Source organism: Aedes aegypti, chromosome 1, assembly GCF_002204515.2.
Source record: "Aedes aegypti strain LVP_AGWG chromosome 1, AaegL5.0 Primary Assembly, whole genome shotgun sequence".
Taxonomy (NCBI): Eukaryota; Metazoa; Arthropoda; class Insecta; order Diptera; family Culicidae; genus Aedes; species Aedes aegypti.
Genome location: NC_035107.1, coordinates 111,927,177 through 111,947,345, shown reverse-complemented (window position 1 = coordinate 111,947,345; position 20,169 = coordinate 111,927,177). Strand labels below are relative to the sequence as shown.

The window sequence follows — 20,169 nt, the reverse complement described above, 5'->3', positions numbered from 1 at the left end:
TCAAAATAATTACCCATTTTTAGTTATAACAGTTTCAAAAATGATTGTCTTAAACGAACTTTTGCCCCACCGGTGGGGCAAGAGTTCGAATCTAGTGTGGGGCAAAAGTTCACTGGCTTAAACACGAAATATCGATCCTTTTATGACAGGCATACTTAACACAAGCCATAAACTTAAGTTTGCCGAAAATACACACTAAATTTACTTCAAAAAATTGCCCAAAACAGGATTAATTGTAATATACTCAAAAACAGCAGTTTTTCGCAAAACTAAGTGGAAATGTAAAATGTTGGTGACATTTTTCGCACGATCAGTGTAATTTAACAAAATTTCAAGATAATATGTGTATTTTAGGCAATTTGCAAATTTTCCGTAAGTTTATATATGGGTCGAACTTTTGCCCCACTATGGGCCAAAAACTGTTTCCAAGCATTTATGAAAAAACTTATACACCTTCAAGCATCCTTATGATAGGCCTAGAAACGCCCTTACATAATATATTGAAAAAGATTTTATCTTCAATTAGTTCCATGCAATGAAAGTTTGACCAAAAATTACAATATTCACGTCGAAAAACAACAAATAGTCATAACTTTTTCAAATCTCAATCGATTTTTATGATATTTGGAGTGAAAGTCTCTTACTGGAATAGCATTCGAACCACCATGACATTTATAAGTTTTGTTTTGAATTGAGCTAGAAATCTTAAAAAGAAACACTTTCCCCACTCGAACTGTTGCCCCACTTTACTCTACCGTTTTCGAATTAAATTAAAAAGTCTCGCGGTTACTTACTTTTGTCTTTGAACAACCCTCTGAAACTCCATGTAAAATGACTGTTATGTAATAATTCCCTTACAGGAAAAATTTCAAGTTATTTGTAGTTCGTCATCCAAATTTCAGCCAATTCGGAGTACCAGAAGCTGAGATACATCACACCAAACTTGGGCATTTTGTGTGTGTGTGTGTGTGTTTGTACAATCCACCTCCCACTGACCGGCAGTGCTTTTATGGAAGAAATTTGTTTGCAGCTATTTATTAACACACATTTATGTCTTTATAGATGCAGAAAATTTTAGCCCTGGAGATGAAAGGTGATAGCTCTACTGCAATTCCAACGACCCATTTCAAGAATGGCTGTTCATACACACACATTCTGAGGTCATTTTCATCACAGCAAGCCCCGCATGAAAACACCCAGATATCAAATGGATATCTAAAATGAGTTCACACTTCCCGAATCGAAAATTAGATTTTCGACCCTGGCACGTATCTAGTGGTTTTAAAAGTTGTATAGTTCAGAACGATCTCACCAGTTTTTATTGTAATTAATTCCATCGCCATATTATGTTCACCTCACTATGAACACGATTAACACAGCTGACTTTTTTGCTCGCCCTGTAGGAGCGAGGAACGCACTTCCTGACAATCGATCGTGACACGCTGACAAACGTAATATATTCTAAGGCTTATATGTTTTGACTATATTCACTATTATCACTTCACAAAGCTATTTCTCTTTTCACAATTATCGATAGGTGGCATAGCACCCCCAGCCGTTTCCATATTACACCAGCCGAATTTGAAATCGCGAAAACGAAACAAAACGTGACTGCGAATTCAAAACGCAGCCGCCCGCGCGCACAGCTTGCTGCGATCAATCACCAAACTTGGGCATTTTGTATGGAAAAACAGCATTTGGTTACTAACTTATGTCACTGACTGTAGGAATAATCTTTTAAATTTACTTCAAACACTATTTGATATGATGGATTGACTGTAATTAAATAAAACTTTAACTTTGAAAAATCACATTGATGCCTTTAAAGCCAAATGTAACAAGTATATGAGATTTCGATAGGGGTCTTCCTTAGCCGAATGGTTAGAGTCCGCGGCTACAAAGCAAAGCCATGCTGAAGGTGTCTGGGTTCGATTTCCGGGTTGTCCAGGATCTTTTCGTAATGGAAATTTCCTTGACTTCCCTGGGCATAGAGAGTATCATCGTACCTGCCAAACGATATACGAATGCGGAAATGGCTACGTTGGCAAAGAAAGCTCTCAGTTAAGAACGGTGGAAGTGCTCATAAGAACACTAAGCTGAGAAGCAGGCTCTTGTTTTTTCGATATTTAGACAAAAATCGTCGCAATCCTCTAGTGTCACGATTAATGCGTTATATATTGAAGTTAAATTAGGTTAATTTAATTCAAAACATTTTTTACTCTTATAATCAGGTAAAATCAACTGAAAATTCTGAACTGCTACGGCAAATGAAATGTAATTTGTTTTAACAAAATGTCAGTAAAAGCTTAATTTAGTTTTAACATATTAGGATGATAGTGTTTTCTAATACAGAACACCTAGATATAAGAAATTCATGGAACGTTTGAAATGATGATAATAAAGAAATTGAAAAACAAGAATACAATGTATCCATGCAAGCTTTGAGTGTCAATATATGTTTTAAAAATTTAAATGTACAACATTGGCAGCAACGAATGAAGTTTTCAGGAACATGCAGAACACTGATCAATGTTACTCCGCATTACGGTATTCAGTAAAGTTGATTAAAATGATGTTTTATCCATATATTAATCTCAATCAAAAAAGACAAATAGAAAATATAATCAACTGTATTCATCAGTTTTTCTCTATTGTACATTCTAGTCCAATTTTAATATTCTCTCTGAAAATATTTCGAAAGTGAACGACCTTGACCGTGGCAACCGAAGCAAACTACTTAAGAAGCCATCCATTTTTAAGTCCTGACGCCCATACTGAATCGTTTGGGCTAAAAAGCACGATTTTTCACCTTTCTAGTTAGTTTCTCGCCGGTTTCCCTTCGTTTCTCTGGATAAAAATTACAATCCTCCGCTCAAAACCCCAATTCAACACAGGAAGATTATAATTAAATTCCGCCGGTTTGTGGCTGGCGGTGGCCCAAACCTGGATGCCTTTTTGGCTGTTACAAAGTGTCTGTTGCTTAAGGTGATAATATAACGAAGCCACACCTCAAATTTTTAAGAGCACAAGACTTGTGAACCGAACAGCGCTTCGAGTTGAAAATGTATCCCATTGGTCACCACCAGCAAGCAAATAATTTGATTGATTTTCAACGCGAATTGTTGTCAGTTTCCCCAGTCTTGGGCACTTGAAAATTCAAAGGTTGGCTTCGTTTTATAATCACCTTAATAGTTCTGGTGGAGGTGGTTTTGTTGCTGTTCGTGTTCGAGGGAAACCGATGATTATCTGGAATGACACGCAACATGTGGAATGGAATGGACCGACTATACCAACTTTCGAAGTGCTGCATTTGGAGTTTGGACTATCCCCTTAATCATCCAGGAGCAGCAACCCGATGGGAAAATATATTGGGGATGAATATTTTATGCTCAATCTAGAGGCAACGCCTTGCACAGGTGTGTGAAAGGGAATTATGATTAAAAATTCTATCGTTATGTAAACTGATGTATTTTCGGTTACAGTTTGGAAGAAATGTTTGCGCTAGAGTTGTTTGACCAATAGTTACGTGCAAATGCGATAACCTGGGGTACGTTGAAGACAACTTTCACAATTTATTCGTCCTTAGTCGATCGTTTCCAGATGATAGATGTTTGAATTTTGAATGTCATCCAGGTGAACTGAAAGTCAAACCGTAAGCCATAACTTTTGCTATTATTTCTCTCGTCCGCAGGTTACCCACAGCCCATGTATCGGTGGCTGAAGAATGGCATTCCAGTGGGAGACTTCGACACTAGTCAGTACCTGAAGATTCAAAGTACAACTCGGGAGGATGCCGGGTCGTATCAGTGCCTGGCGAAGAACGACGCCGGAACGATTTTCAGCGAGAAGATCGACGTTGTTGTGGCATGTAAGTATGAATGCTGTCTTCGTTGGCGGATAATTCCCTGGTTTCCCACGAAAAGCTGAAACACATAAGGTTAATATCTCAAAAGGCTGAAATGCATTGAAATCTTTGTAATTCTAGTTTGTGTCAACTCCACTAGCCCGAAATCAACATTAGATCGAACATAATAGTTCACTAATTTGCGTTCCCCTAAGCTTGACACAGATTTTGAGATACAAATTATCCAGTTTATTATAAATTTAAGGCGTCCCGGGGATCCTAAAATGGTCATTTGTAGGATCAATTAACTGCTTAAGGCTCATGAGCCCATGCATGCTATAAAACGTTTGACTTTTACTGTGCGCCTTGTTTTCAAGTTACTCGTGAGAGTGAACGAGACAGCACAAACACGCGACGCACAGTAAAAGTAAAAGTACAAAAGAGCTTATGGCGCGTACAAAGGCAATTTGTATGTATACGTTCTTAAATATTTGTGTTTGTATATGTGCATGCGTGTATGTGTGATAATAAAAAATAATCTATGTATCGTAATGACATACAAACACACACATACATATACAAAAAAATCACATACCCATTCAAGAAAATACATTTATCAAATTAAATAAAAAATAATAAAATGGAAAATAGTGTATGTCACGACACACTACGTCAAAAATCAAACGCTCACTTATCGCAGGTAGGGATAGCGGTTTGAATGTGAATGTGGTGAATCCGTTCGCAAGAAGTGGTTTAGGTGTCGGCCAGGGTAGACGCGTCATGCGAAGAGAAGCGAAAATTGCATGGGAAGGAATAGAAATTATTATTAACTAGCTAACCCAACGTGGCTAGCCACGTTCCGACAAAATTTGGAAGCTAAAATTAATTTAGCAAGGTAAAATTTGCACTTTGAAAATTAAAACAAATAAAAATTCAAAATTTTGCATTTTATCTTACCCCACCCGTTCCAATTTTCCCTTGTGTACCCTTGTTACCTTTTAAGAAAATCGCCTTAATTTATGCTCTAACTATACTTGTTCAAGCATGTTGATTCAATGCTGTTGCAAAGTTCCAATCAAATTATTACATCTTTAAATGCTGTTGTAGAGTTTCTTCTGCTGCAAAATATTTTAAAAGTTCCAGAATATTCTACTAAATAGAAAGAAAAGTGATATTAATTCTAATTAATAATGGAATATTCTGCTGTTGTAGTGCTTGTACCGCTCAATGAAACATTTCGGTGAAACATTTCAAAGCGTTACTGACAGACAGACAACTCTGGGATTTTATATATATGATGATGAAATGTCAAACTCCAAAAGATTTTCGCTTCGCGTGACGCGCCTACCTTTCCCGACACCTTACTGAGGTCACCACCAACGATGACAGCAGTAGAAGAACCAGTCGCATCAGTTGCAACAATAGCAACAGGAACAGCTATAGCAGTAACTACAGAAGACGCAGAACCATGGTAGTAGTGGCGATGTGCCTTGCTGAGGAACTCAACAAATACGTGGACAATAAAAACCAAGTCCACAAGGAGATAAAACTCATGATTGTAAGGATCCGAAAGGCCACATCGGCGGTGAAAAGCTTCAACAGTTTTCATGACTTCAAAGGGAGACAGAATTTCGTCAGGAGATGGCAGACCAGGTATATCCAAGAAGCAGAGGCGACAGGATGCTAGGGACACCGCTCCAAGACAGATGTGAGACACTGGAAGTATGAACGCCACTCAATGGAAGAATGAGTGGAGAAAAGTCGTTAGCTAAAAGGAGAAAACAATAATCAGCAGAAGCGGACGGAGGTACAAAAAATGGAGCAGAAGAAGAAAAAAAAAGCTTCCAACTCGGAAGATTCCGCCGAAGAGGGACGCCGTATTCGGCAAGGCTAACGATGCTACGACGTTCGCAGCGCTTCTCAAGTGCGTCATGGAAGACCCGATGTTAACGGACGAAAACGTGGTCAGAGCCAGACGTACCCAAAAGGTGAGATGCTCTTTGAGTTGAAGGAGAATCCTACAATTGATAGTTTGGCTATTCAGGAGAGCAGGGCTCAATCGATGGGAGAAAAGGCATAAGTGATGGCTTTATGTCCGGATATTGCACTTGTTTGCATGGATCTGGACGGCTTTTCGAGATGCTAGGACCTTACTCAAACGGAACATCCAGCTTAGTAAATCCAGTTGCTACAAGGAACTTTGCCGAGATGCAGAAACCAATCCGTGAGGTAATGCGTATCGAGTTGTTATGGCCAAGATCGAGAGCCCTTCAAGCTGAGATGTGCCCTGATAAGCTGAAGGTGATTGTGGAAGGATTTCTTCCCGAAGCACGATCCAAAACCCTGGCCACCAACGCCGTACGGGGAAGACGCAGAAGCAATCACCGAGGACCGGCAAGTGTCTAACGACGAGCTTGTAGAAGTGCCGAAACACCTTAAATCGAAGAAAGCCTTGTCCATATGGAATACCGAACGTGGCGCTAAAAGCTGCCATCCTGGCATATCCAGACATATTCAGGAAGGTGTTGCAGAAGTGTCTTGACGAAGGTAACTTTCCACGAATATGGAAAATCCTGAAGCTAGTACTGCTGCCTACACTCTTAAAAATAATGAAAATTATTGCAGATGTAATTCAAGTTGTGACTGAATGACACATGATGTAAGTGATGGAACGACATAAAAACGTGTTTTTGAAGATGTATTGAACCAAAAATTTAATTTTACACGTTAAACGACACGAAAACGATGGCACCGTGATCGACTTTTTTCCGAATCAGACACTAACGCATTTAACATTCAACACAAATTTAGGTCATTTGGCTCGTTTCTTTTATGTGCATCCAAAAGACGTAAAATCAATTGATTTTTAGGGAGTGTGTCAGCCAGGGAAGGCACTAGGAGATCCACCTTCGTTAACGCCCATTTAGCTGCTGGTTACGCTCGGAAACTCCTAGAAAGAATCATCCTCAACAGGCTGATGAAGTGTTCGGAGAGTGAGCACCGATTGTCGAAAATGCAGTTTGGATTCCGCAAAGGACTGTCGATGGTAGACGCAATTCGAAAAATACTCGAGTATGCTAAGAATGCGTCGAAGCAGAAACGAAGGTGAGAACGATACCGCGCCGTGGTCACGATAGATGTGAAAAACGCGTACAACAGCGCCATCTGGGAGCACTGCACAGCACTGCACAGAATGCAGTGACGCGATCCTGAAGACTATCTGTGCGCGATCCTGAAAAGCTACTTCCAGAGCAGAATCCTGGTGTACGAAACAAGTGAACGACAGAAGTTAAGGCTCAAGAATCCATCATTCAATCATCAGCAATCATCGAAAATTGAAAACCAGTTTTTCGTTCAAATTAAGGGAAATCCCCATGGAAATCTATCATTGCATTACAGATTGCGAGTGTAATGCAATGATAGATTTTCAAGGACATTGCTTCAATTTTGAGCAAAAAAAACTGGTTTTGAAAAATTGTAAAACGATGATGGTTATTTTCCTCTTAATGCAAAGTGACATCTGGCGTCTCTCAATGTTCCATTCTCGGTCCAACTCTTTGGAACGGGATGTATGATGGAATCCTGACACTGCGGCTTCCCAGGAAGGTGAGATTGTTGGTTTTACGGATAATGTGTCACCCACGGTATGGGCGAGACGCTGCAAGAATTGAAGATGTCGGTAATGGAAACAATTGACGCAAGAGCTGGATGAGCGGAGTCACAGATAGATCACCATAAAACAGAGGTGCTGCTAGTCAGCAACTACAAGGCGGTTCAGCAGATGGAGGTCATGTGATGGAGATATGTGATTACAACAAAGCGCGTATTGAAGCACCTAAGAGTAATGATCGACGAACGCCAGAATTTTAACAGCCACATTGATCACGCATGCCGAGAAGGCAATGAAACAATAGGAAGAATCATGCCAAACTTGAGCGGTCCAAGCAGCAGTATGAGGCGTCTGCTAGCTAATGTCCCGTCATCGATACTGAGGTATAGAGTCCCGCTTGAGGCAAGGCCCTAGAAACAAAGTGGAATCGCAAACCGTTGAATAGATAGTTTCGGCAGACGACAGTGCGAGTTGCGAGTGCATATAGAACGATATTGTCAGATACTGTATGCGTTATAGCCTGTATGATCCCCATTTGCATCACTTTGGCGGAGGATATCGAGTGCTACCAACGAAGAGACATCAGAAACATACGAAAGATGGTCAGAGTCGGATCTATGGTGAGGTGGCAGCACGAGTGGGACTGTGCGGAGAAAGGAAGATAGACCCACCAGCTCATCCCAAACCTTTCGATCACGACTAACCGCTGGCTTTGGGTCGTCGGGGCTCTTGCGTACCGGAAGTCAGGTCTCAGCAGGATTCGCAAGATCGACCTCAGCATTCAACCGGTCCGCCCGAAGAGCGGTAGAGTCCAGAGATCCAACAAGCATAGGAGCATCTATCATAAAAGTCTCACAAGGCCTAGGAGTTTGGCCGGCCCAAAAATGTAAGTGACGTGCAGAGACAATTCGCAGCCAGAGCGAAAAGAGCAAGAGATGATGATAAGACGTAGAGGCATCAACAAGCTCTCAGCCCCCTGAAGTAATACCATGAGGTAGTCCGCAAATACAATGAACATATACATAATCTGCAAAAATTCATACATTAAACAATATGTTATGCCATCATACAGATTTACAAATGTACGCACATTCATATGCACACAAACATCACACATACACACAGTGGCACGTGAAGTGGGTATGACAGGTAGAACATGCCCTACGCACAAAAGGGTCAAAGGGTCGTTCTACTCATGATTTGATATGACCTTGTACAAGTTTAAGGAATATTTGTTGAACTATATACACTCGATTCTGTTTTTGCACGGATATTTTTACACGGCCGTGCAAAAAAAGTTTCCATACATTTTTTTTCACCAAAACCTTTCACATCATATTCTAAATTTGATCGTTAAAATAAGATTTTAAAAAATTTCAATATCGAGATGATACTCCCTAAATATTTTGTCTAAAAGCGACTGGAGATTTCTGATGGATAAATTGAGAATTCGATGTGAGCATAGAAAACTTTAAAAAGTGAATCTTTTTTGTGTATACGAACATAATAAACTTAGGTCAGCTTATCAAATCATGAAAATAACTGTGATTTAGGAACACTTGCTCCTTACAAATTCAGAAAGTTCGTAAGCTCGTAAGCGTGGAACTTTATCGAAGCTTAAAGATGTGTGTGCCTCTGTCTTGTTCATGCAAAATCCATAAGAATTTTGTTCACAATTTTCAGTTAAAACTTTTTCTAATATTTGATATCTACCTATTGATACAATGTTGATAAATGCTGCAAATGTGATTCAAAACAGAATAAAAATGTATCTTTTGATAATAATTAAAAAAAATAATAGAATTGTTCATTAAAGCATCGCTATTTCTAACTACAGTATTAAAAATGTATAACTCTGAGATGTTTCTTGTCAGCCCATTGAATCGTGAACCTTGGATCGAACCACTTTGAAAATTGTAACTTATTTTTAGGGAAGATTCAAGAACAACGTCCATCGTTTTTAGGGATTTGAAGAACACCGGAATCCCAGCAATGAAATTTTGTAAAACTGAGATGGTTTTCCATCATGTACCTACATGTATCGAAACGCAAAAAAAATATTTCTGAAAATTTCGTTGAAATGATTTGAGATAGCTTAATTAGGGCACTTTGCAGTAGTTAAACTCCTACATGATAAAATGTGTTCTTGAAATAAACTTAGAAAACATCACCATTTGCCTGAACGTGAACCTTTACTTCACTTGGTGTTCGTTAGGATATCATTTTCCCTTTTTTTTGTTTTCATTCACATTGAAACTTTTCAGCCTTTCAGAATAATGTCCAGATTTCAGCCTTTTTTTGTTTCAGAATTATGTTGGAATCCCTATCTTTTAGTTGCATTACTTTTAACAAATTTTAAAAACTTCTGCTCTTTCTTTTATCACGCAGACATGGGAATCTTCGACGACCTAACCGAGCAGGTCGTTTCCGTACAGTCTGGCTATCCAGCGATATTGAACCTCTCGAAGATAGAGTCCGTTCCGGCTCCATCGGTTACGTGGCAAACGGAAGACGGACCCCTCAACTACGACATCAAGTATGCCACAACAGCAAGTAACCAGCTGATTATCCTGAGCGTGGATGAAAACGACATGAAATCCTATCGGGCACGTGCCATCAATACACAAATCGGAAAAGAAGAGATCAGCGCATTTATTCGGGTAAACGTGACGGGTAACTCGTACAGCGAGGTAGCGCCGGAAATCATCGTAGAACCGAAAAGCATGAAGGTGGTCCGAGGAGAACAAACGGTACAGCTGGAGTGCATAGCGAATGCGCGCCCTCTACACGAGCTAGAGACGATATGGTTGAAGGATGGTATTCCCATCGAGAACTCTGGGATATCGTACGCACATACGGATCCCTGGAATCGAACATTGGCGTTGCTTTATGTGAATTTGACACATACTGGCCAATATACCTGTCAGGTTCAAATGCGTACCGGAGGATATCCGACGGTACATTCGGTTGCATCGGTGACGGTTCAAGAACCTCCATCGTTCTTCACCCCTTTCCGTACGGAGACTTTGGGTGACTACGGCTCGAAGACGGTCCTGCCGTGTGACGTCATTGGGGAACCGGTCCCTTACGTAACGTGGTTTCGCAATGCGGAAGGCTTAGATCTTTCGACGGATCGTTACACGGTCTTGGACGACCATTCCCTTGTGATCAAGAAACTCAGCATGGAAGACTCGGCCATGTTCCAGTGTCTGGCCAGCAACGAAGCCGGTGAAAAATCCAGCTACACCTGGTTGAAAGTCAAAAGTAAGTATTTTTTAGAAAATTTTAAGCTTTAACTTAATTTTAATATTTCCTACTAAAATATTCATCTCTGCATTGTGTAATACCAATCGTTCTTGCGCCCTAATATCGGACCTAACAATCAACCACAATCATCTCTCAGATAACACCAACCGTACATCCACCCCAACCGTCGTGCTCAAGCACTTGATCCTTTACAATCAGTTTGTTCGTAATAAACGTCTCGCCCAACCGAGAATCATTAGGGTGCGCAATTCTGCCTCAGCATCCGATTCCGCATCCGTTAGCATCAATAACACCTCATCGAATGGCGACAAATCTACCATCACGACCTCGAACGGAAACGGTGGTCGAAGCCGCAAAAAGACTGCGCCAGGCTCCACCGCAAGCACTTCAACACGTGCCGAGGAATTTACATTTGACATTAGACGTAAGATTCGAGACTTGCTATCTTATCTTTTTCGTTGTTTTCCCCCTCAAACAAAAAACAGTTCCAAACTGTGCACTCTTAAAACTATGCAATTACAACCCTGACACCGACCACCAGACAGTTTTAGAGCACCATCGACCACCACCGTAGGATTTGTGAGATATCCACATCACCGTTTATCATCAATCTGCCAACAGAAAAGAATACTCACTTTAGCTTAGGCACCTCGTAGTAATCGACCAGCACCTTATCCCATGTAGCTACCTCCCTTTCAGCATGCAATTAACTCCCATAATAACCCGTTGTATTAGATACCTAGGTATGTTTCGCTGTTGTTTCGTTTCGATTTTTCAATTGGTTTCGACTTCGAATTTGAATTTTCTGGTAGCATCCGGCCGCGTTGCTAACAATTTTGGCAGATTTGATCACAGCCGCGATTGCAATAACAGCAGCATCGTAAGTCAAATCATAAAAATGTATGCCGAGGCGTGAATCTGTTGATTGCGCAAAAAGATATGGGCCAACATTTGCATACACTTCATCAATGAAAAGTTGAAAATTAAAGCGTCTGAGAAAATTGAAGGATGATGATGAAACCCGTCTTCAAATATTTTAAGAATCAGTTTATGAATTACTCCAAGTTCTTCTGCAGATATTTTATCAAAAACTGTTCCAAATATACCTCTTGAAATTAATACAACAGAAAAATCCAAGAACTTCTGACCTTAGATCTACTAGCAAAAACATTGATTTTTAATGTACTTTAAATCAACATATGCCTAGTAGACTTATGAAGTTAAGCTGAATAAATGGACCAATACACGAGTTCACTCGTTGACGTTTGAGCGGTGCCGTAAAAATCGTGAACTCGTGCTTTGGTCCATAGTTGAGTTCACCGGGCATGCTCCATCATCTATCTATATACTGTTAACCCTCTAATACCCACATTTTTATTGTCGATCTAAATATCATTTTTAGTTATTTAAAATCGTTTTAAACACGTTTTGGACAATTATTTATTTTTATTCGCAAATCTATGAATTTTGGTTTTTGATTTTTATAATTCTTATATTTGAACATCCCTACCCTTTTTCATTTTTTCTTGAAGCCTCTTCTAATTACTGATTTTTTGCAATAATAAAAATTCAACTTTTTACGGTACTCTTTTACAATATTAAATTTTTAATATTTTTCTGGGAATATTTTTATTTTCCGTGCAATTAACGGAAAAACAGGTTTGAAATTATTTTAATACCACCAAGCTCTTCTTTTGTGATAGGTTGATCGTAGAGAAATATAAAAGGTACGATTTTTTATATTATACGTTAAATGAACCCCGGGAATTTATAGGTTATATAAGAATACAATTTTTCAAACAATTTTCAAAAATACAAAAAAGTTTTGAAGTCATAAAAAACTTTTCTTATTTGCGTGTTATGAGTCAAGGTTTAAGCCAAAAATAATATCATTTTAATTTCCGAGCTACAAAAAAATACACAAACTTCCAAAGTGTACCCCGTCTTAAGGCGGGGTTGGGTATTAGAGAGTTAAGGTTCATGCACACATTATGCCACGCTCTAAGAGGGGGAACACCCTGTCAAGCGTGACAAGCCTTACAAAATTTTCAAACTTCTCATACGAAAAGCATGGCAAAAGGGGAGTAGGGGGTCAACAAAGTTGAAATTTAGCGTGACATAATTTGTGTACCATCCCTTATCAGTGTCTTCAGATCTCACAGGTTGCGGAATTTGGTCAAAGCTTATGAAATCCAACAATTTCTTGATGTACATTTTACATCTTCTCATAAGCACCATGCATTTAAAATAAAAAGAAATTAGTTTGTAGTAGTATTAGTTTTGGAGCTATCGTAGTAGCATTAGTACACTGTCGTAAGGAGCTGCTTTACAACACGGTTTATCACATGCAAACTAACTATTAGCGAATTTGGCATTGTCATGCAACCGTACATTCAGATTTTTTTTTATAATTTACCTTAGATCATGCTACTTAAAAAAGCCAATATTTCAAAAATCGGTGGTATTTGGTTGTTTATACACATTGAAATTATTTTATTAGAATTCGTGAATTTCAAAATAATCTCGACAGCTGAACTAATCGGTGAAAAAAATTAACGATATTTTTGTATAGTTTTCGGTAATAACTCACAGGAATCTGTAAAATTTTACGGAATTACGAGGCTTTATATTACCGAACTGTTCAGCTGTTGCGATTACGTAAAAATTCCGGTGGGTTCCGGTGTAAAAATTTTCGTTAAAAATAAGACGAAAAATAGAACAATTTCCATTATATTTCGTACATTGTATTCAGACTTATAAGGAAACATGTTGTTTAACTCAAAGGAAAAAAAAACACGTTGATGGAAAAAGTTACCCCTATGGCACACTTGCCCCAAATTACGCTACATGATCATTGAAGGAAGTAAACTACTAGAGTCAACATATAGTGAAAACTTCTATTAAGGCCGTGATGAAGACTCATGTGGAACTGCCCATGAACACATGTCAGTCCCTTGTTTGTTGGAGTCCTTATTCACATAGGACAATTTCGCTTTTACGGACAGTGCATAGACCTTTTAGCAAACCACTAATAGAGACCTCTGAGAGAGACCTTTGTACAGACTTCTACACAGACCCCTTTGAAGAGACAGCTTTGGAGATATCTATAGTGCTTTGTAGATATCTCTGTGGAGAGCTTTGTAAGAACGAGACATATTGGGTGGTATGAATGAAAATCGTTGAACTTTGCTACATGTAGCATCTACTCAAAAACAAAATCCACAAAGTTTACTACGCTTTTGGTATGAATAAAAAACTTTTTGAACATGTAGTACGTACTACTTTTGACCATGAGCAGTTACTGATGCTGCACGTTAAGAAAATTCCATTTAGAGTGCAGCGTAAAATAAAAAATCATGCATAAAAGGGGATGCCAAATTTGTCACACGACAAATCATGTAAAAATATGAATATTACTACATTCCCGCTATACATCGCGTAATCGATCATGAACACAAATTCATGTAGGTTATTAGGTTACACGATTTGAAGTGTAACTTTGCGATAACTCTGGCATTCCCTTTATGTGCATGTGAATTTTATAATGATTTGACAACAAAGATTTTTCTGAGAATTTTGGAATTTTAGCTAGAAATCTGTATCCTATGATGGAATCTTGAGATTACATACAGCAATTATTAAATTATAAAGTTCCTAGAATTTTCAGTACTGAGAATTTGATGAAATGGCGATAGAATTTTGAAGTTCCTATGTGAATTTTTAACAGTTTGTTGAGCTAAGATGATGGATATGGTATTCTTGGTATTTCTGTGTTATTCTCGTTATTTTGGTAGATTTCTTGGTAGTATCCCTGGAATTCCTAGAATCCAGCAATCTCTGAAGCTCACTACCAGTAGCTTTGTAGTAAATGCTACTTTTATTCATATCAACGCGTTGTTTATAGTATGTTCGAAAGGTATTGAAAGAGAAATGACACAAACATGTTCCACTCGTGTTCCACCTGTAGCGTTTACTACCGATAATGTAGTAAACTCAACTTTACTACACTTTATTCATACCGCCCATTGTGTAGACTTTATTGTATACCGTTTTAGGTCAAATGGTTCAAGATACGTGACATATTGACGAACCATCAATTGTGAATGTGTATGCTTGTAGATCCTGAAGGTTCTATTCAATGGAGTTCTTGAAGAATGTTTGCAAACATTTCAGCTTCACTAAAATGAAAAAAAGTACAAGAAAATATATGACATACTTATTTGTTCCGAAAAGCATTGTTTCTTTAGCAATCAGTACACGGTGTGAAATACATGACTGAAATATGACAGCAGCACAAAATTTTGATAAAAATTTCTCCATTGATTCGTTCAGAAACTCATTCACAACTTGCTTCAGGGAATCAGCAGCAGGAACTTGAGCAGAGTTGTCGTTAGTCGCCGGATTTGACAAACTATCAGTGATGAGACAAGCAATAAAAATTACGTCACTGCCTTAGCTCAGCGTGACTACTCCACTACCATCAACCAAACACTTAGTCGCGATGAGAAATATTTGTCGTTTCTCTTGATCTTTGCGTTTTCGTTGACCACGTTGAGCTTGACTAGAAAGGCAGCCAACTTTTTTATGGGCCATACTGTATTCCAGGACTTCTGTAAATATTCATTTAAGGATTTTCCAAGAAATTAAACAAGAGTTTTTTTTTATGATTTCATAAGCAGATTTTTACAGTTCCAGTCAATTACAAGAATTCTTTCTTCTTAGATTTTTTAGATCCTTAAAAGATAAATTCATAAAAAAAAATCCACTTAACCATCCAGCATAGCCAATTGTAACCCACCATTGAGAAATGATAAGAATTCACCTTTATGTAAAACATGGTCGAAGATTCTAATTTACCTAATACCGATGCGTTTAGTTTTTATCCTCTCAGAATAAGACAAAAATTACAAAAACGTGTTAACATAGAGAAAAATCAGTTTGATCATCTTCAAATCATTGAAATATTTGGCAATGTTCTTTTTTTTTTAGGGAAAATCTTGAATTTCATTGCAATCATCAATATTTGAAAATAAAATTCTTCAAATATTGAATGTTCAAGATACAGGAGGAAGTCTGAATTTCAGATCTCAGAAGAAAGTTCACTTCAAGCATATGGATGTGTCATAGAAATATTGTATGAATCAATACATAAATTACCAGATTTTGTCAGCTCTTTGTTTCAACTTATTTTCGGATTCCCCTTAAAAAGTAAAGAATTTAGTTCTTTCTGTCCTATGTTGTGCACATTCATAGTAACTTTAAAAGGAATAAAAACAATTTGATGAAGAATTAAGTACAAAATTGTGGCAACAGAAAGTTCTCCGAGAAATCGGGTCATTACAGCAGTCTAAAAAAAGCAGTCCAAATAGTAAAATAAATCAACACCAGTAGAATATTTTTATCCCTTATTAATCTCTTGTTATCTGCTTGTCTTTCGTTCATTCCAAACCAATGATGCATAAGAAGAAATTAAAATAAACGAAAAAGTTGTTAAAATATTCCTGATCAAATTTCAAAGTAATATCCGTATATAAAAATCATAACAACGAGTTAATACTCTCTACTGTCTTCACTGAAACGTAAATAACTCTTAAAACTATTACACATACATATGTTGTGAAATAGCAATAAAAATATATAATATTTTCTCGTGACCCACCCGACGACATAGGCTGGAAAATTGTGCCTTAGAGCAAATACCTCAGCAACTCTTCTAAGCATACGTCTAATAAAAGACATTCTCCGGTGAATTTTATGAAATTTATGAATTCAGAAATTCCTTCAAATATATCTCCTTGGGAGTTGCTCTAGGAGTTATCCATGAAACTAATGATTACTTCGAGACACGCTAAAGATTCTTCTGAAAACACCAATAATAAATTTGGGGGTGAATCTTAAAATAATTCAGAAAACTGATACAAGTTAAGTAGATGAAAAACCGAATTTAGTACTATACCATTTGATTCCACTAGATACAAACTCTAGTGGAATTAAATGGTATAGTACTAAATTCGATTTTCCATCTACTTATAGGTATTCTACTAAACAGCTCGAAGATTTATTATGATACAAGTTTCCTTCATGTTTTACTCTTGAGATTTATGTCCGACTTTTGTAAGGAACTCATACAGTGTTTCTTCCGGTAATTTCCCTATTCAAAACTGTTCCAGATTGTTTCCTGGAAATAGAATTTTCTCCAAGAATTAATTCTTGAACTTTCGCAGGAATTCGTCGATTATGTTTTCAAGGAATCCTCTGATAATACCTCCAGGAATTCCTCAAGGAACTCTTGTGACTAACTTCCTCCGGTTGTTTCTTCTTGAATTCTTCCAGAAGCTCTAGAGATTTTCCTGCAATTTCTGTAGGAATTTACTATTTATTTCTCATGGATTTGAACGGAAATTTATCAAATTTCCGTTGCATTTAAAAAAAAAAAAATCTGGAGATTATTTTAGGTATTTCTTACAACCGGATTTTGTTAGAATTCTTCTAAGGATATTACTCTAAGAATCCCTTCGTAAATTTCCTTACGATTTATTCCAAAGATTCCTCCTGAAATTTCCCAAGAAATACTTTTAAATCCTTTCTCCTTGTATTTTTACATTTCTCAAGGAAATAATTAATTCGTACAGTATTGTTTCTAGGGGAAGGGCCTGGTGTAGTGGTTAGAATACACGCCTCTCATACCGGGCACCTAAGATCAAATCTCATCCCCGAGTTGGTCCCGATATGAACTAGCCTAGAGCTAAAAATCTCGTTAATAAGGATAAAAGAATATTGTTTCTTCTAGAATAAATCAAAGGACTACTCCTAAAATATCTCCAACTATTATTCCACGAACTCGTGGGATTCGTAAATATATTTATCTGAGACATTTCCAGGAAAATCTTTAGAGATTATCTTATCAACATTTCCATAATCCAGAAACTCCTGCAACTGTTCCTATATTGGAAATTGTGAGCAACTATTCCTATATACAGGGATTCTTTTGACAACTTGCAATAGTTTCTTCTTAGAACATCTACAACAATCATTTGGATCATTTCATCATCAATGGATGTCTCTTATAGTTTTTGGAATTTTCACAAGAGCTTTCAACCATGAATTTGTCTAATAATACCTCTAAGAATAAAATCAGGAATACTTCCTGTAATTCGTGATAGAATTTTTCGAAGATTCCCTGAAGAGCGTAGCTATAAATACCAACAAGAATTTATGATGAAACTACTAATGACTAGCTTTCTTCAGATATGCTATCTTGGACTCCAACAATTGCACCAAAGTTATCACACATAATTGTCTAAGAAATTCCTTCATAAATAACACTTGCAATTTTCCTGGTAATTCTACATAAATTTTCCAAGAAATTTCACAGCAATTCGAGTATGATTCATTTAAATACATGTTTTAAAATTCCCGAAAAATGTCCTAGATACTTCCAAAGAATTTAATCACAGTTTTCGTCATAAATCACTCCTGAGATTTGTATAGAAATTTCACCTGAAACTCATCAAGTGGTTCTTCTGGAACATTTCATACGAATTCCTGCAGAATGGTTAAAAAATTCCTTTGAGAATTGAACCAATTCTCAAAAATATCTCTAGGAATGAATTCGAAGAGTTTTTAAAAAAATCACAACAAGAATTTCTGAAGAAACCTTGTGATAAACTTTTTCTGGATATTCCTTCTTGAATTCTTCCAAGATAAAGTCAGGGAAATAGTTATTTAAGGGACTTCTACAGGGATTAATCGTGGAATAATAATTATCACGATACTTAACGTGATAAGCCCATAATTTACAAAACACAAAACAAAATGCTACAACTCAGAATTGATAGCTAAATATTTGTGTTTATTGTTGCATGCAGATAACCAATAGACTAATCTTATTTTATTCACTAGAAATTATATTCCAATATCTCCTAACAAATCATTATCAATCGTTCAACAACTCCCAATAACAACCACCCATTTCTCCATAGCTTCCGTTCCAATAATGGAAATGCCTCCGACGAATCTCACCGTCCTGGATGGTAAGGATGCTACAATGCACTGCCGAGCTGTAGGAGCCCCCACTCCTAACATCACCTGGGTGTTTAACGGTAAGTCACCTTCAGTACCATCATGTTCTTCTCAGCATTTGATTCCTCTTCTAACAATCATATCCTGTTTTGTCACCCCCTTAACGACCCTTTCCACGTTTTGCCTGCTCCCCTTGGGACAACAGAATCGCAAGGTATCGAACTCTCCGGTCGGATACAGATCCTCGACTCGGGTGATCTGTTGATCTCCAACGTACGCGAGTCGGATGCCGGTCTATACACGTGTATCCGCGCCAACGAAGCCGGCATCGTTACCGAGGAGGCCTACCTCGGTGTGATGGGTAAGTTTGGTTTTGTGTGTACGACCCTGCAAGCTTGATCTTTAAGGTCCAATGGATTTCTGTACGCGTTACCGTCATTGTCTTCTTACAGTGCGAACGCAAATTGTGCAACCGCCAGCGGATACAACCGTACTGCTGGGACACACCGCTGCACTTCAGTGCCGGGTTTCGTCCGACCCGACCGTGCCGTTCAACATCGATTGGTACCGGGAACCACAGTACGTTACATCCCCAGATAGCATTAACGCCCCTTTGTCCATACATAAACCGCTTCCTTCTCATAGACGGCAGCCCATCAAAAACAGCCAGAGGGTGGCCGTGAAAGCCGACGGTACGTTGGAGATTGTCGAGGTACGACCATCGGACGTCGGACAGTACAGTTGTATTGTGACGTCCCCTGGTGGTAACGAGACTCGCTCGGCAAGGCTGAGTGTGGTTGAGTTGCCCTTTGCACCGACCAATGTTCAAGCCGTTCGGTTGAACACGGCGACACACCGAGCCATCAACATCTCCTGGACGCCCGGCTTTGACGGGAACAGTGCTGTCCTGAAGTTCATTATCCAACGGAGGGAAGTTCCCGAGCTAGGTAAGATCGAAATTATACCGCAGCGGGACGCGCAAATGTTTGATTGCCAGATATTCCAGGTCCACTGCCAGACCCGTTGCTGAACTGGGTAACGGAGTTGAGCAATGTCTCGGCCGGTTCCCGGTGGGTACTGCTGACGAATCTGAAAGCTGCCACGGCATACCAATTTCGAGTGAGCGCAGTCAACCGCGTAGGCGAAGGATCGCCCTCGGATCCCAGCAACGTCATCAAACTGCCGCAGGAAGGTAATTGTTCGCCAGGCCCAAATCGGTGCTGCTTAGAAGGCATAAGAATCGCTAGTTTGTTAACTTCATTGTTTGATTTACCTTTCTAATCTTGACGCGCGCGTTGAATGTTGAACGTAACAGATGAACTGAGGAGGAGAGTTCCTTCTCGTAAGTTGAGCATGATGTTTGAACGAGTGTATTCTGGCTTACGTTTCGATTTTATGTTCAATTCATTTTCATATGCGAGGCAGG

At 38.5% G+C, this 20,169-nt stretch overlaps 1 protein-coding gene across 5 annotated transcripts in view; it reads left to right on the top strand.

Moving 5' to 3' along the window:
- LOC5570700 (protein sidekick) overlaps positions 1-20,169 on the top strand; it is a 318,723-nt gene that overhangs the window by 289,426 nt on the left and 9,128 nt on the right. For 2 of the 5 annotated variants that reach the window (XM_021845428.1, XM_021845419.1), the window contains exons 4-11: positions 3,692-3,868; positions 9,843-10,718; positions 10,858-11,145; positions 18,704-18,823; positions 18,949-19,104; positions 19,196-19,322; positions 19,389-19,690; positions 19,750-19,935. In XM_021845428.1, coding sequence (XP_021701120.1) covers positions 3,692-3,868; positions 9,843-10,718; positions 10,858-11,145; positions 18,704-18,823; positions 18,949-19,104; positions 19,196-19,322; positions 19,389-19,690; positions 19,750-19,935 — 2,232 coding nt within the window. Of the gene's footprint in view, positions 1-3,691; positions 3,869-9,842; positions 10,719-10,857; positions 11,146-18,703; positions 18,824-18,948; positions 19,105-19,195; positions 19,323-19,388; positions 19,691-19,740; positions 19,936-20,169 lie in introns of all 5 variants that reach the window. The other 3 variants (XM_021845449.1, XM_021845439.1, XM_021845453.1) reach the window with 2 other exon arrangements.